Source organism: Hyalella azteca, unplaced genomic scaffold (genome assembly GCF_000764305.2).
Source record: "Hyalella azteca isolate HAZT.00-mixed unplaced genomic scaffold, Hazt_2.0.2 contig2100, whole genome shotgun sequence".
In the NCBI taxonomy this organism is placed as follows: domain Eukaryota; kingdom Metazoa; phylum Arthropoda; class Malacostraca; order Amphipoda; family Hyalellidae; genus Hyalella; species Hyalella azteca.
Window position 1 is genome coordinate 247,528 of NW_025932387.1, and position 18,658 is coordinate 266,185.

The following is an 18,658-nucleotide window of genomic DNA, read 5'->3' on the forward strand; positions in this document are numbered from 1 at the left end:
AAATTGGAACCTGATAGGAGATTTTGACAGTTTATTCACGGCTAATGAAAGGCTAATAGATATAATAATTAATCTTAAATTTGCATCGCTAGTCGGAGAAATGCGTGAAGCGAAATACCGCAATCAAAACATACGAATCTCAACTCAACAACTCAACGTCTGATTGCCTAAAGACAGCTGAGGAATATAACTTTTTTTATTCATTAAAGTATTTTATTAGTCGGAAATGCTACAGATATAGGTGCATATAAAAAAGACATTAAAAATGGAAAGTTGCTTAACTCGTGACTATATATCAAAACCGTTATGGATCTGATCCTTTGATAATGATTTGGATTTAAGTTACCCCAAATGGTGGCTACATTTATCAAGCTGTCGACCTATCTGGGGTTTGTTACTCTTCGTGCATGATATGAAGGTAGCTGAGAAATTTCGATTTATCAAACAACTCCTCAATTTTTCAAAGCGAAAAAATATGTAAACAAAATTCGAAATACGTAAATATTCACTACTTGCTGAGCGCGCCAAGGAGCTTCTATAATAATTAAGTAATTTAAATTAACGCAGTTTCTTTTAAACTTCCAATATACATTAGCGCACATGATCAGCGGTAGGAAACGATTTGAACGAAGCTTTCTGCGTACAGGAAAATTGGTCTCTAAATTCTGAAGTCTTTGACGTGGCGGCACAGAGTTTCCAGTCGGCAGCAGCTCGGCCTGTCGACCGTATGGTTGTGGCTAAGATGTAACCCTGGGAATAATATATATTTCAAAGTGTCGCCCGTCTCGAACATGATAAAAAGTAACACTTCAATATAAATGGAAAGATCAATTGATGTGTTTCTGTAGAAACATTAATCTACCGATCTTTCGTTTCTGCACAAATAACATTAAAAAATATTATAATTGAGGATAAAAATGCCAGTAAAGCTCGTTACACCGTAAGTACAATAGCATGATACAAAGCTACATTTTCGTTTCGTACTTTTCTGAACGACTTTATATGTACCAGAACTCTCGATCTTTCCCAATAGTGCGAATCTTTCAAAACACATTTAATTATTGCATGAAAATCGTTTTTTTCAGATTCATTCTATATATGTACATGGAATAGATAGATATTTGTTATGCAACTTTCAAGTTTGATATAATAAAAAAAATCATCCTTAATGCAAAAGCATCAATTACGACTAAACAGTGATTAATGTAAAAATACCTGATTAAATATCCGGTATTAATATAACTCGAAGCATTTTTAAATTTCCAGTCACATCACATCATTGACTTGAATTATGTTGTGGGTGTTTCATTGCTTTACGAAGGTGTTTTGTTGATATCTTCGGCGTTTTGACTGATGTGGTGGTGCACTACATCTATGTATTCAAGTAGCGTAAATCATATTCGTATCGCAGGCGCATTGTCCACTTTTTAGGAGTATTCTACTTCCGCGATCAGCTGGTGGTTGCCGGCAGTCTTCACTAACGACAAAATGTCATGCCATTCTCTACAGCTCCGAAATGCCCATCGTCAGAAGCGACTAACGCATGAAACATAAACGGCTGTATTTCCTATTACTCATAGAGCGATCGTATTTTGTCGTGATTATCAGCACAGGTGTTTGTGTTAAATGTGTTTATATTAATTATTAATTAGCTATTATTAAATGTGTTTGCGTTAAATGTGCATATGCATGCAAGCAATTGAGTATATACATGTTGTATGACAGTAGAAGCAAAAACCGGGCAATCATACATCTGAGAGTATAAAATTTCCAAAGTATAACTGAATTTACAAAGATACTTAAGATCACACGTCTCCTCCCTATATTCAAGACTGGATTTCATCAGCTTCGTTCATAGCGTGCTTACCATGCGTTATTTCTACATGAATCTGATTATTGCTCTAGGATACGAGAATCCTACATAATTGGTTAAATGAATGCATAGCTTTGAATGGTACAAGCGCGAGGTGAACGAAGTACCGAAATTCAACTGAACTCAATAATGAACTATTCACAAAATCTTTGTGAATTACAAACTAAAATAATTATAGTTCTGAGAGTTTCATTTTAATTCGATTGGTCAAACATGGAGTAATATGCTAATATTATCATTACTGTAATTAGGAGCCGGGCGGGCTTGATCATCTCGACAGCAGCTGTGGTGTCGTTGATGCAATTGGCTTTCATTTCACCCCCACCTTCATCTTCATCTTCACTGGATGTCGGCCGTCAAAGTGAGAAATCCCAGCTATTAATTACCTTGCAATCTGTTTCCTAATATTTATCAGCAAAATAGCTACTAACATTTTCATTTAAGTAAATAAACAAAGTAAAAGAATGTTGCCGATTTTCCATTTCCAGCCTACTTGGAGAAGGCCTTGCGCGGCCCCATAGCTCAAGACGACCCTCTGCTGCTGGAGTGGATCCTGGACAAAACCGCGCCCCCCTCGCGGGAACCATACAACCTTAATTATTTCTTCAGCGGACTGTCGGATGAATTCAACTCTTCCAACCCGTACAGTCCATCACAGGAGTTCATCTTGGAACATATTGAGAACTTCTTCGGGGCTCAGGTGGGGAAATTATTTATGTTTTCGGCATGTAATTTATCCAAAAACTGCCGTGTAGACCGGTTTTGGTAGTAAATGTAAAATGACTCATTCGTGGATTCGTGGACATAATCAACTTTACTACACCGTCACTTTACTGTAATGGAACGAAGAGCTTTACTAGCGACGTGTGCGAGGTCAATATTTATTCGTTCCTTTTTTTTTTTGTTCCTCATTCTGGTGAACAATCTTCTTGCTTTATCTACGCCAATATGCAAATGGCTGCACTTCGGGAATATTTCTCGGAATCGATCTGAAAAATTCGCATTTAGCTTTTGCAGTAATTATAATAATATATGCCGGAATGAGTAGCAGAATTTCCTCATCTCGATCGCAATATTGAACAAAGAATAACAATATTGCAAAGTGTTAGCTGTGCTTAATTCAATCTGAGTTCTTGAAATCTTTCAAACATTGCACGACATCTTGTGCCATTTCGCTCGTACCGGGCGCTGTTCGAGCAAAAGTAACTCGTGACATTTACTTTCTATTTTACTTTCTATTCTAATGCTGTTAGAAATGAGTCTCATGTCAAATTGACATGGGATTTTGATTACAGGACTCTGGATAACTGAACTCTGTATAACAGGGCTCGTGATAACGGGACTCGTAATATCGGGACTCGAAATAACGAGGCTCGTGATAACGGGACTCGTGATAACGGGACTCGAAATAACAGGGCTCGTGATAACGGGACTCGTGATATCGGGACTCGGAATAGCCGGAATGAGGATTCTGAGGACTCTGGATAGCTGGACTCTAGATGACAGAATTCTCAACTATCACGGAAAATAATCACCTATCACTAGCAACGCCAGGTTTTACCTGCTATTGCTGCATTTGCGATAATTTCATGCGTAGTTTAGATCAATTGCTCAATTGGAGGCCATGTAACTCCCGTAAACGATATAAGTGATATCGCTGAACGCTCATAGACGCTTATTTAATTAAACGCGTCTGCAGTGTCAGTGACGTGAGAGCTTCGCCAGAATTTTTTCGACGAACAGGTATTAGCGAGGCTTGCTCATATTTCAATTGTGATATGATCTTCATTATTAACGATACAATGCTACCAAATGCTGTACGGTTGCAGAAACTTTCTACGCTTGCTGTAAGTGCTATGCAATCGCAGAAACATCCCGCTATTGCTGTAAAATATTTTACGGTCGCAGAAATTTCCTGCGTGATCGTTGCACCTGTACGTTGATCGTCCATGTTAAACATACATCATGTAGGGTTGTTATAGACGATGTTATATCTTTGCAGATTAACATGCCCTTCGTGTTCGTGGAGGCTGGGGCGTACGACGGAGAGTTCCTCTCTAACACCCTCATGCTGGAGAAGGAGCACGGCTGGCGAGGCCTCTTGATCGAACCTAACCGGAAAAGCTTCGAAAAATTGCTTGCTAAACACCGCAAGGCGTGGGCCATCAATGCTTGTCTCAGCACCAATCCATTCCCGTCGCAGGTGCCCAAGCCTCGCTCGGTCTCGACTGAAACGCTTAGCCCAACCGCCTGGGTCGCTATAGTTGACCTATGGTTGTGCTCCGGTCAATGAACCATGACCTCTATAAAAAAATATTGAAGATCATCGTGTTTGGTATATTTTTCTTGATGCACTATAAAAATGCTCCAAAATTTGATTTTCAATGAGTTCTGCAGATTTCACATTGAATGTCTGCTTAGAGGATTAGTTTATTCAAAAATATGAAACCACTTGTTTCAAAACATGTATTGTGGACCTTGTATTAATTGCACTTGTAACATTTTAGTGTTACGAACATGTTCATTTATAGGCGTTTTAAGATACAACATTTGGTCATCCAATATTTAATGCAATTACCGTTATTTCAGGAATCATTCACAACAGTGGAAGCGAGCGGAAAAATTGACTTCATTGCAAACGCGATTCCTGGGGCGAAGCCTGGGCCGAACGGCATGAACGACACCGGCAAGGCGTCTTCTCGCCTCTCCAGGTTCTATAACTATTCTGATGACGTGAGTGAGGGACTTGAATTATTTACTTGAGTAATCAAACATGCCCCCCCCAACTTGCCATGATGAACTCCGCGATGTCACATAAACAAGACATATTCACTTATTTGTCTTCACCAGCGGTGAAAGTGAAATTGAAGTACACTAATGCAAATTGAAAGTGTGATTACTGTGAAGTTAATTTAGTATCAAACCAAAAGCCTTTTCTTTTTAATTTCTGATGTTCAATTAAAAAGTGACGGATTGAATAACTGCTTATTCTGCTAACCCTAGCAAAATATTTTCCTATATGATTTCCATTAGTGAATTTTTAAACTCCAATTACGTCCAAATTTACAATACGTTGCCGTCTAACATCGAGCCCCAAACAGTGCTAACAGATAGCCCTAAGATTGTTACAATCATTTGATTAATTTGTGCAACCCGAAGCTTTAATTTCATCTGCCAAGCCTTCATTTGGGTTTAAGTCCATCATGTCCATGAAGCGTGCTCATAAAGGCTCATCTTGAGAATTGTGTTCAGACGTTGAGACCAGCAGGCCGGGAGACCGTGCAGTGTCTCCCTCTCTACTCCATCACCCGCGCCCTGAACATGAACCACATCAACTTGTTCTCCCTGGACGTCGAGGGCGCTGAGATGGACATACTCAAAACTATACCGTGGGGCGCTCTTACATTCACGGTGAGAAAGAGGATTTTGTTCTCGATATCGTATAAATATCGATTTGATAGGAGTGTTTTTAAGCCTAGAGTTTACGGGAGAGTGTTTTGCTCATCAGGCAACTGGTTCGGCGGACTTTAAAATAATCTAGATTTTAAAGAAGTCCGAAACTGTTGTTGGATAAAGTATTGTTCCTTGGGGCGCTATCACATTCACGGTGAGAAAGAGGCCTTTTCTTCGGTCTCCTATAAAACATCGGTTTGATATAAGTGTTTTTAAGACAAGAGTTTACGGTATCGTGTGTTGCTGATCAGGCAACTGGTTCGGCGGACTTTAAAATAATCTAGATTTTAAAGAAGTCCGAAACTGTTGTTGGATAAAGTATTGTTCCTTGGGGCGCTCTTACATTCACGGTGAGAAAGAGGATTTTCTACGATATCGTATTAGAGAATCAGTTCGATATACCTAAGTGTTTTTATGACATCTGTTTACGGTAAAGTGTGTTGCTGATCAGGAAACTGGTCCGTGGAATTTAAAATAATCTAAATTTAGAAGAAATCCCAAACCTCAAACTGTTGTTGGATCCAGTATGGTTCCTTTTATTGACAATCAAAGAAATCTTCACTTGAAAGTCATCGGACTACTAATGAAATCATTTATGCATGAAGCATTCCTTGTTTTTAATTGTTCAAAATTCCTAACAGCTTAATAATTTGTCGAATTTAAGAGATATTCTAATTTTTTCCATCAGATGTTGGTCATAGAACATATTCCAGGAGATACGTTACTGGTAGAGTTCATGGAATCCAAAGGCTATGCTCTCATAGCCCATCAATATCCAGACTATATCTTCGTCGTCAAGACTGCAGTCAAATTCCAACTTCCAATCTCACCAGGAAACAGACGCAAGAAATTCTGGAAGACATCAAAAAAGTTATTATGATCTGGAAAATAGCTTCGCCAATAAGAGTTACGTCATCGAAGTGAACTTCCATGGGAGAAGTTGTTAAGTAGTCGAGTGAATCGTCTAAGTTGTGTCAGGAATGAGATTTTTAATTTAATTCAATTTCTACAATTAAATTAAGTAGCCAAACAAAAAAAAAACATTTAAATAATTATTGAAAATTTAATCACCAAAATGATGAAAGATTCTCATGTCCTTATATAATGATCCAGCTTTTGATCGACATGGAGGGCTGTGAGGTGAACCTATAAATCAAAAATGACTTAGTCACAAATCATGACCGCTTCACTACTATATTCCTCCGCTATAATTAACTGCATCAATTTATGTCTATCTTATGAAAATTTAGTTAATATCTGACCAATGTTATAATTATACATTGAAAAATGTGTTGTTTTTAATTCATCGTGTAACATGCAAGATCATAATTTGAAATCGGTAAAACTAAAACTAATCACGCCCTCGGTATGCTTATTTGCTAGGCGTCGATAAAGCCATTGTTTAGATTGTTATTGGAATAGCTTAGTAGACACAACAGGTAAAGGGATCGCCGCTGCAATCGTTTCTGAGTTCCATGATAGCATTATGAATATAAACTGATCAAATATTATCTTTATTGGGACTTCGATATTGAGTTGAGTCCACTCAAACTCAGCGAGATGAGGGGACTCGCGTTTATAAAGCCTTATTGTGCATTATCTTCTGTTTGTTTAGTATAATCGTGCGAGAGTTCGTATTTTCAGAGCCGAGGAACATAATATGGGAGCAAACATGTGGATTATAGACTTGGACTCGATTGAGTGTTGTTTTTTAATAGCAGTTTCATTTGAGTTTAAGTGTCGAGCATAAATAGCACAACAAATCAAGATAACATTCATTGCTTTTTCTCGGCGTTAGAGGGGCTATTATTTAATTATGATGTAAATTATTCTGGATCTGCCATGGGGCGGGACCAGGGGAACATTTAATCTAAAATTATTGTAAAATTCCCAATCACCTTAATCACTATGAATAAAAAATCCTTAATATTAGTTGATTGGTCACTGATAGCTTCATTACTTTGCATATTAAAACATAGCTGCTGTTCGTCCGATGACTTTGTAATGTAATATATTGGACGTTCCAACACTCGGCTTGAATTTCTACGCGAGAAGCAAAAATTACACAGGGTAAATTTGATAATGTAACCCAGTTATTTTAGTTCATATAGTTTAAAAAAGTAATTCCACAAGTAACATTCTTTTTGTTGCAATTCACACTCTGTTATTACCAGGAAAATACCAAACGCGGCAACAGAGAATTTTTAGGACAGTGGTAGTTAATTCAATGCCAATTTTTGTACATCACTTGTATTCCGTCGTCAGTTGAATTGATCCATGCTTCAAATAAAAAACCGCCTGCATATCAATAATCAAAGTAAAGTATTAAACGGAGCACAGCATGTAAAACTAAAGCCAGACGTTGATGTAAACATTGAACGGGGTGATGCTATACAGGCTTTTGTCCTGTTCGTCTAATGTCATGGCTTGTATGTGGCCGAGAATAGTCTTTTATACATGAGATGGCTTTAAAAAGTTCGTGGACAAACAAAAGTTTGAAAAATCTATCAAAGTAATACGGTTTATTATCATACACATGCTTATCTAGGTCAATGCATTTCTGTGAACGCTGATATCAGCCCATAAGTACATCTGTGTATAAACGCTCAGATTTTCCTTTGACGATCCCCCTTCCTCCCCTGAACAGCCGCTGATTTGATTGAGTTTTGTCCTCGGCATTGTACTGGTAGGGCCATGTTTCATCCCGGTCACAATCCGCGTAAGAAAAAGTTTCGGTCGCTCATCCCACTTATGCAAAATTTCCTTATAAAGATATGCCCTTGATTCTTGCTGATCTGGGCGTAACAGCCTGTTAACCCATCGAGCAGAGGGCTTGCTCAGTGCCAAATGCCCACCAGAATTGAATGTATGGAACTCACGGAGATGTTGAGTGTCTCTGCTACTAATTCGTTAGTTATTCGCCTATATTTCTCAATGAGATCACGAGCAGCATCAATGCTTTCTCCATAAACTGATGTGAGTGGCCTGCCTCTGCAGGGGTCATTTTTGGTTTCATTTCTTTTGCTCCCGGAGCAACTAATCCATTTGCTGATTTTGCAGGTTGTTGATTTTTTCGTGGCACTGACCCCATAAACTTGTTCCAGAGATTCAATGATTTGCTGTTCTTCCACCCAAGCTTTACCATGAAATTGATGTTTAACCTGACCTCGACTTCGGCATCTGCGATGTTGCTTGAACGATTGCTGCTTTTAAAATAGCGCCTCTCTTCTGTGACATTAATTCAATTTTGACCATGAGAAAACTCGTTCTAAAGCATTGATAATTGTGTTCAGCTATGTCCATTTTCCACGGACTTTTAGAAGCCCCTCGTACGTACGGCATCTCGCAGCTCAATAAATAAGACATCTAAGAAGTATTGTTCACCATGCAGAATGAAATTCATTTAGTATTAGCTCGTTACATGAACTCTTTATGTTAGTTTTGATTAATAACAATGAATTGGTCAAGTCTATGTATTCTTCAAAGAAAGTGATTGAAATTAGCTGTTTATTCATCAGAGTCTTTTAGTTTTTGAAAGTTTCAATAAATGGAAAGGAGGTACATATTTGAGATTATTTTTACAAAGCTTCTTATGCACGTGGAGTTGACGATCGGGAAGATTGCTTAAAAATTGTTTATCGAAAATTAAATATTTCAAGGAAGGCACGGCTTTAGATTTTGTGCATAATGCCCAGAAATTCTGTTATTTATGTAATTATTATGCGATTTAAAATTATTAATTAATGGATCCTCAACTTTTTATGACTTAGATTTTTACTGAGACACTATTATGATTCATAATTTCATGTAGTTTTTCACCGTGAGTCATAATTAATAAATATAACTGCGTTCAATATAAAGATCCCAAATATAGGAACATAAATATAGAAGATTTGGCCAATTTTTATGATTACAACTTAATTAAATTCTGCTCAAAACATGAACAGATTCCATGATTTAATTGATCAACAATATAAAAATATCTTCACTGGAATCCCTTAGATTAGACTGGAAACTATTGAAATGTGTAATTTAAAATAAATTATTGTGTGTTTGTGCATTGAAGACGAAGAAAATATTTTTACGAGTTTTCGCCCTACAGTTTTTACAAAGTAAAAATAATAACTGGACGAATTGGTCATCGTGGGCATGCCGAGAACCGCTAAAGGGAGAGACAAGCCTCATTCAGTTTCAATAGAACGCCAGTGCACTAATTAAGCCATGAAGTCAAGCCTATAAAATTAACATTTTGCCAACCTGACCGCAAAATTGACTTCTGACAATCTTTGAAGAAGCTAGGGCTGAGTTTGGTCCAGTAAAACAGCGTAGGCCTATCACACTTACGTGTAGAAAATATGCCACTATTTGGCATCACACCTTGATTTTATGGGTATATATTTCTGACCGATATATCAATTATTCAAGGAATGTGCGGAATGTTAGAATATTTTAACCTGAAATGTTACCTTAAAATGAAATATTTTTGATATTTTGATGGCTAAGGCCCACCTATTTGGGCGAGTTTCGATAAAAATGCAAACCAGAAATTACAAAACAAAATTACGAAATCGTTTTGGATTTTCATTAGTGGTGATAAACTCAAATGGATGAAACGAAAAACTCGCTTATGTTTTGAATTTTTCACGGTTAAAATATGCGGGAAATATTCATAAAACACTCATAATATTTGGAACATGTGTGTTTTTTTGCTGATTTCAACCATTTCTGCAGATTTATTTTGCTCATCTCTGTAAGCTTAATCTGGAATAATGAAATTAACTTCCGCGTGTTTCTTAACGTCTTGCACGCACTTTATCGCTTATAGTTATTAAATATAAAACAAATAGGCACAAAAAATTATTCTTTTGAAGTAGCTTCTTGCTGATGAAAACTTGGTTGAGAAATCAAACAGTCGCCGGCATGGGGAGGAGGGATGCTTGCCATGGCTCCACGGAAAAATCCTACAAATTGTGTAGTTTCTTTCCGGTTCCTGGCAACTAAAGTAGGAGTAAAAAATTTGAATGAGACCTGAGAAATAAGCTCATTTTTTATAAATGTTCAGTACATTTTTTTGGTTACTTTATTGTTGCAGCTCGAAATTTCTTCAACAGAGACTAAAATGTCAATAAACTTGTAGCGACTTAAATATGAATTTTTTATAGTAGGCCTATTTGAATTTTAAATTTTATTATAAAAATTCCCCAGGATTAATTTAACGTAGAATCTCTAATGTTCACAGAATATTCGAATTAAAAGCTTATCATACATTATATAATGTATGATTACAATTATACATATATAATTTTAGTTTTATAAATATTGAATTCAAGTTGCAAATTTCGACCTCCCTTGAAATTAGACCACGTCGTCGTGTATACTCTAGTTTTACACGCACAGTTGTCAGCTCGCCGCAACGCACATCTGCTTCAGAAAAAAAGGCCCTCGCAGTTTAGTTTTTTGTCAGCATGCTTCCGTCGGACGATGATATCCGCGATAACATCATTTGGACGAGTCCCAGAGAATACCAACGGGCCATTTAGAGGGGTCGGGACGAGCAAACTTCAGCGTTTGCGGAAAATTCTTTGGCGGGCCGCGTCGGTGTTTTCCGCTCGACGATATTACGTAGCGCTTTGCGGTCCGCACTGCCGGATGTTCCGTGAAAATATCACCAGCGTCTTGCGGAGGATGTTTCCGGAGCGAGGGAGAGACAGACTAATGGCCGGGTAATGCGATCATGTTTTGTTATGACCCAACCATCTCTGAGGTATGTTTTTTAGCGTGTCTTTTATATGGCACTAGCATGCATTTTCGGTATTATTAATTTCTTAAATGTTGTATGTCTTCAGACTGCTTAGACGAAAATTCCCAAAGCAAATGATTGAGGTTGAAATTTTTACCATCAAGCTACCATGAACAAACATTTGTTATGTGAATGGCCGTCACGTGTGTCTGTATTGTTATCTTTTATCTGAAATTTGGGAAAATCGACATAAATTACACTGGTATATAGGTACTACTTTTACTAACTATTTTATGCACGAGAAACCCTCTATTCATGAAATTAAGTCTCAACTTTATGAAGATAATACTCAATTTACAAATATTAACAATTTGGACATATTTTGCTGTGCCAAATAAGTGCGCTCTATTAGCATTGCTTATTGTATGTTAAAGGCTCGTTTCAAAATCTATCAATTACTGATTCCTGGGAACTTAAAAGCCCAGCGTGTTCCTCAACAAAAGAAAAATTCCCATCAATTTAACGATAACCGCGCTAAATTTATGCACAAAAAGATACAAATTTAGCTATATGGGCTAAACTATAAACTCCCTTCTTGTTTTGTGAACTTATGACATCACATTTTATTAAAATGAATAATGTGTGTCAACTAAAACCGTTTCGCGATTCAAAATTTATGCACAAAAATTATAAATTAATTTAGAATGCCTTTAACCTGATAATGAAAGGACAATATGGCTTCGCGCTGAATTCTGACAGACCGCACGGATCGAAGAAAGACGCGCATCAAACGTTATCAAGAAAGGCTTGAAAATTAAAAAGAGAAACTGCAGTTTCTATATGTACGTGTTTCAAATTGAACCCCGTGATTAATAGCTGCCATCTGAATCCAATATGAGCCGAAACATGGAATAACTGTGCCAACACATGGCATCAGTGAACCGACACTAGACATCAATTAGCCCACACTTGCTCGGTATCACAGGGCAGCACAAGGACACCAACTTATTACACAGGGTATCAAACGACGAGATGAAGCATGAATGGTTTGTCATTTTGGATACCCAGAAGCCGAGTCTGAAAAAGTGAATTCGCTGATACAAAGGACATCAATGGACCGACAATAAGGAAATAAATTGGCCGGAAAAGGACATCAAGGGCTCGACACAAAGGACCCAAAGGGTCCCCATCAAGGACATCAACTGCACATCAGAACCTGGCACTGAGGCGCGGACCCTGGGCCAATAGACACTACATGAAAAGCCCCCGCGCAGATTGCTTCTAATGAAATGAATTGCAATATAATTGTCAGCCAGGCTCGGCCAGAGCGTTCGCAGGCCGATCTTCATTATTTTGCTGCTGGTTGTCGAGGGAAGTCCCGAGCTGTGGCGAGTTCATTACTAGACCTGACTTGGTATTAAGTGTACATGACATACATGGCATTACATCTCCACATGTTCTATTTGAATGTAACATACATGGTATTACATGTTCTATCTGAGTGTACATGACACAATTGATACTAGATCTTCACAGGTTCTGCATGTTAGTACATTGCACAAAATCGGTACTACATCTCCACATGTTCTGCATGTGCGTACATGACACAGTTGATACTTCAGCTACACATGTTATTCATGTAAGTACATGACAAAATTGGTATTGCATCTCCACATATTCAATATGTGATTACATCACACAATTGGTACTAAAATATTCCCATTTTTTACATGTGAGTACATAACACAATTAGTACTACATCCCAACAAGTTCTACATGCATGTGCGTATATGAAACAATTGGTACTTCAACTCTAAATTATCTAAATGTTATTACGTGCATCCAAAGTGTTTGAAGAACATTCGTTTTCTTCACGCATTTTGTGCGAAAGAGGATCTGTGGTCTGAAATGCATGCGTTAAAAAATAAACAAATAGACAAATACGAAACAATAATCCTCTTATTCGAAAATAATTGTAAATAATGGCTATGCCCTTTTGTAACATTTGTGAATCTGTAATCACCGAGTATCTATTATGTATTTATAAATAATAATAGTTAATGCAAAAGTAATTTGATTTATCTTTGGTAAATAGAAGTTTTGCAGCAGGTGTACGCAGGGGTCGAAGGAAGCGATGTTGTAGTACGATGTTTTCTTAACGATGTTACTTCAAATTAATCGCTTGAAAAGATTTTGTGATTCCCCAGGGAAACGAAAATAAAAGTTTATCTGCAGAACCTGCAGAGAAACTTCGTTTGATCGCAAGAGTTCATCCGATGAGGTCTTCAGATAAGCGACAAAAGATGTGTCACGATCAAGTTATCTTGATGAAATTAATAATTAATAAGCTGTGTTCGTGGTTTAAGTCTTTTTTTTTTTTTGTAAATAAACAACCGTGATAGTGGGTGAAAAAGCAATATTTGTTTATATGAAAATATCCGATCCGAATGATTAAAAATTGCCACGAATTCTCGATTGAGGTTGAAACGGGCAATTCTTTTACCTCATAACGAATATTTATCTTAGGAAAGAAGAAAACAACAAGCGTTAACAGTCTGATGAATATTGGACTTGGATCTTAATAAGATATCATGGATACTGATAATTAATATGTCTTTATTGTCCTTCCAAGAGCATCTCATTATTAGTTTGTTTTATAACCGACGTTATTGTTAAAACTATTTACTCGCAAGTGTTTTTGAACCGCGCGTTTGATGTCTGTATTTGTTTCGTTAATTAATCAGTTGGTGTCGAGGGTTGGTTAAGTTTTTGAGGAAATTCTTACGCTAACTTGATTGCTTTCCATTAAAAACCGCACGAACTTTTGAGAGAGACTCGATACGAAGAAATTTGCTTATAATCAGTCTTCTGTGACGTATAAATTACAGCGACATAAAAACAATGACACAAAATAAACAAGGAGTGATGTTTAATTAATCTATATCAATGTCCATTATTTCCACAAAGAGCAAATGCAAGTTGATTCTGCTGAGCTAACACCAACAATAAAGTCAATGTGAATTGTTTACTCAGTTCATGCAATTCATCATGATCGGCAAAATTGGTTTTACAAACATAGAAACTTTATCGTCTTAAATCATCATGTGATTATATTTCTGCCCCTGATTGGGAAAAAATCGAACACGTATTACACGAGCCTCATTAGATACGAAGCTGTGTGGGTGATACCGAGTTCGCCCTATCTCGACGAGCGTCTGATTAATGAGAACATGGCTCCGGTATCACCTTATCTCGACGAGCGTCTGATTAATGAGAACATGGCTCCGGTATCGTGTTTGATTCGTAAAAACGCAAGCCACCGTCGATATTGAAGGGCATCCATCATATGTATTCTTCATGATCAAGCGAAGTAAACAACAAATTTTATTGTTGTTGCGCGGGATTATAAATAAGCTGCACAAGTTATTAGCATATTTCTTCAATGATGGTCAGAGCAATTAATCTATGGATCGAGAAAAATTCCGAGATAGATAATACTCCTGGCTTTGCAACCAAGATTTTTTTCTAATTTCGCAAAAAAATTTTATGTGACTGGAGCTTTTTGGGAATCGCATCATTAATGGATTTCAAAATAATTTTATATTTATTCAATATATTTTGTAAAATTATCAAGTTTAAACTGATCTGGTTCAGGCACACATTCACACATTTAAGAGAAAACAATTAAATCGGAAACATGCACATTATTTGGAATTACCTGCGCGATATGGACTTAACAAGCGTCCTTTTGGCTGATGAATGAAAAGCTGTACAAATAAATCAGCTGCATATGACTTGATCCCTGAATATGATAGGGATTGAGGTGCACATTATATGAGGAGTGCCAAGTTCTGTTCAATACAATTGAAAGGGATATAAGCACATTATGTGTTGTGAGCCTTGTCCGTACTTCCAGCAGCTCAGCCCGAACAAAAGTAATCTTGTGACGAAAGATTTTGGAGATTCGATATTTCTGACACCTGAAAAGAGTAAAATCAAAGAACTCATGTGATAATAAATATAACATGTAATGTTTAATACACCCGATAAAACGATTGCAAAAATTCAATTTCTATGTTGGATGACCAGAAAAATTTTGAAGTTGATTGATGGCCAGTTCACTGTCATATTTCATTATATTTCGTATCATAAAATTTTTTTGAAAATTTCAGACGGTTTACCGGTCAAAATTCCACGTTATGTACAATGTCTGTACAATGTCCGGGGCCCTTGCTTTCATCTCCGAATTGCCGATTGTTCTTTGTCAGGAAGCGATCCTTTGAGCGCCGGCAAAGGAAGAGCAAACTTCACACACGCGCATTTGAATTTCTTGTCTATTGTAGATTTTGGTGGAATTTTTCCGTCACTGATTCAGAAGTGAAGAGAGCGGCCACATTCTCTCTCCTCATCACCATAGATGTCGCATCAGCCGTTCCCGTAATCGGGCGGAAACTGTGGCGCTGACACGTACGGCATTTGGCAACCGGTATGGAAAATTTGTTGAGACATTTAATAATAATTTTTAATGGAGATTAAGTGCATGGCAGTTGAAAAAACCTGCACATTTATAACTAATATCTAATATACAACATTCCAACATTTCTGGTAAGTCCAAATTTAAAAATTGGATTTGAATAATTATGGGCGCAGAAAATGTCAGTATTGTCCGTTAATTAAAATAATCAGCAAAAATTAATTAGGTTACGTAACTTTAGTGAACTGAAAAATTGTTTTCGCTGAGATTAATCTTATTTTGAGAAGTAAAAAAAAGAATATTGTGGCCGTAATAGTCACTATACTGAACCAAATTATGAGAACCTATTTGCCGAGTTTTCCAGATCATAAACTAATCTCAATTATGTCTTTTTAATATTAATGAAATTTATTCCGACTTCAACAGTCACGATCAAACTTAGAATTTTCTGACACTCTAAGATCTGAACGCGTATAGAGTATCTACCCCGAACCAATGTGTTCGCATTTCGTATGCAGGGAAGTCGTTTTTGATTGCTTTACTCGCTAGCAAAAACGCTCCTTGCGTGGCTGATATTGCGAGTTTCTCTATTGAAGCTCCAGCTTCTATCCTTTATAATTATGACGAGGACGATATGTGTGTGACACAGCACGAGTCTTAATTTATTCTCTGGTGTCCTAACGCGTTCATGCAAATGACATTCCCCGCTTGATCTTTATTCATTGCCAAGATCGCCGCCCTCCGCTCTGCCTTTGACTGCAGAGTCGCGTTATAGAAAAACCGGCTCTCTGGAACGCATGCATGGAGATATCCGCTAGAGCTGACCGTTTTATCTCCATCGTCTGCACTAACGCATGACTTTACGTTAACTTCGGATTTTATTCTTCCTCGAATACGTATAATATCAATAATATCTCAGTCAATATCATCATCATTATTCTCAGTCAATAGCAATGATGATATTGACTGAGGTTTTGTCAATTTTTAATTTGTTTTATGTCTACCAATGAGTATTAATCCTTATGTGGTAGTGCAATGAAAGATTTCTTCAATATTTATATATTTATCGATATTTTTAATATTACATGAAACTGCTTCAAGTGCGACGTAGCAGTTTTCAGTATTTTTTCCTATTCCATTTATATTCTATTTATGTTTGGTTATTAGGCTATTAGACACTAATGAAAAATTATGTTTCATATTTTTCAATGTCTCAACATAAATCTGTAAAGTCACTCAAATTCTAGGAATTTAATATAGTAACAGTTTATTTGAACTTAGAACCAGGTTCTCATACATCCACGAATGGGGGTAACAGTTATTATTGAAGCAGTATTTGATTAACGATACTGGAGTTATTCATCTGATCGCATATCTGCACCCTTCACTGAACAATTTTAGTAGTTTGAAGGCAGGAAACATTCAATAAACATGAAAATAAACTTGTGATATTGCTCTGTGCGCCTACAAATTCCGCCAGAATATAATTCAATAAATATGAGTGTAGGTGCTCAGATGTGTACACAAGAGCACAACATGATCTTATTTGACAATCACGCTATGACTAGAATCTCAGTATCATTAGTAGTAATAGAAGGTTTACTAGTGCTTCAGATAGCTACATATTTCACTCCGCCAGTCTCAAAATAAATAAAAAATAAATAAAAATGCCAGTACAACTCAACCTTTATTATCAAAATTGAGATACGATATGACTAGCTGGATTTTGGGTGAGGACTTCAATTTAAGAAAATGTAACTCAGTACTCACTGCAGTGAGTCACAGCGAGCGCATTTTCTCGTGGACGAAAACATGAAGTCACGGACGGACAGAGAGACGGACAGACAGACGGACGGACAGACGGACATGGCGAGCACAATAGTGCATTTTTTCATAAATGAGAAAATGCGCTGAAAAGGTAGGTTTCCACTTCGTCGGGTTCAGGTCTAAAACAAATCTGTGTTCATGTTATCAGGTACTGCATAGGGCAGAAATTAATATATTTTGTTTTTTTCTTCATTTTACCTCCAGTTCTGGATGACCTGTTCGATTTCTTGATGGTATATTTCCCGGTTTATTTGTTAAAGATTTAAGTGTTGGCTGTAGTGTTAATAGAATACGTAGGAGCATTTAATGCATGTCAGTCGTCTTAATGATTGGAAATATTGGCCTCACAAGCAGCTCTTTTCAATATAAATCAACGCATGAGCTTGTAGGGAAGGTTGCCTATATATATATATAAGTGCTGGTTGGGTCTAGCTCCATCCAAGACCGCTAGATCAAGACCGTGGCTTCAGCCGCTCATGCATTTAACCATGGTTTGAAAACCATAGAATAAGGTTTTTCGGGTTTTTTAAGCCAAACCCATGGTTTTAAGCACCGACAAAAATCATAGCAAAATATTATTACTTTCCTTATAGAGAATAAAATTTCACTTCTTTCAAAATTAGTAGGAATATTATCTTGAACAACCAAGCGTATTTTGTAATCCTAGTCTGCAAAGGTTTCACCTACCAATTAGAAAGAAATAATAAAAGCGAGGTGCAGGAGGGAAGTGCAGGAGGGAGGTGCAGGAGGAGGAGGTGCAGGAGGGAGGTGCAGGAGGGAGGTGCAGGAGGGAGGTGCAGGAGGGAGGTGCAGGAGGGAGGTGCAGGAGGCGTGTCATAAGCGCTTCTTACACCCTCGCAATCTTAGCAACAATTCCCATCGCATCGCGAGCTCTCGTATGGCCTCTAGCCGCAGCCTTCCTAATTAGCTTCATCAACGAGCCTGATACAGGAAATTGCAGGCTGCCTTTCTTATTCAATTTTTTGCTTCTTTTAGATTTCATTGTGATATCTGTTGCATGATACGCGCTCATAAGCACTCAAGTTGCTGATTGAAGTACCAGAAAACGTATCGTTATCTGATCTCCTTGTTCGAGTCCCTTTGTGTATTCTGCAAAATAAACTTTATATTACATGGCTATTCGGATCAAGCTTGTCCAGCTTTAAATTGTATTTGTTTCAAAAATATATAATAATGGGAGAATGAGCAAAATCTATGCTTTCTCGCACTAGGAAAAATTTCTGAAGCAACGACCATGTGCAGCAATTTGTAATCAATACTATCGATTGAA

At 37.2% G+C, this 18,658-nt stretch overlaps 1 protein-coding gene across 1 annotated transcript; it reads left to right on the forward strand.

Annotated features, from left to right (window-relative positions):
- The first annotated feature begins 716 nt into the window (after nt 1-716).
- LOC108675246 lies at nt 717-6,582 on the forward strand. The gene is made up of 7 exons (XM_018163240.1): nt 717-940; nt 2,125-2,234; nt 2,362-2,573; nt 3,876-4,076; nt 4,463-4,606; nt 5,126-5,284; nt 6,015-6,582. The coding sequence occupies exons 1-7, from the start codon at nt 918-920 to the stop codon at nt 6,204-6,206; spliced, it is 1,041 nt and encodes a 346-aa protein (XP_018018729.1). The 5' UTR covers nt 717-917; the 3' UTR covers nt 6,207-6,582.
- Nucleotides 6,583-18,658: the final 12,076 nt, after the last annotated feature.

Coding starts and splice junctions, on each gene's coding strand:
- LOC108675246 (XM_018163240.1), top strand. CDS start 918: ATGCCAGTAAAGCTCGTTACACC. Junction 941..2,124: donor CCAGTAAAGCTCGTTACACC/GTAAGTACAATA, acceptor TACTGTAATTAG/GAGCCGGGCGGGCTTGATCA. Junction 4,077..4,462: donor CCAATCCATTCCCGTCGCAG/GTGCCCAAGCCT, acceptor CCGTTATTTCAG/GAATCATTCACAACAGTGGA.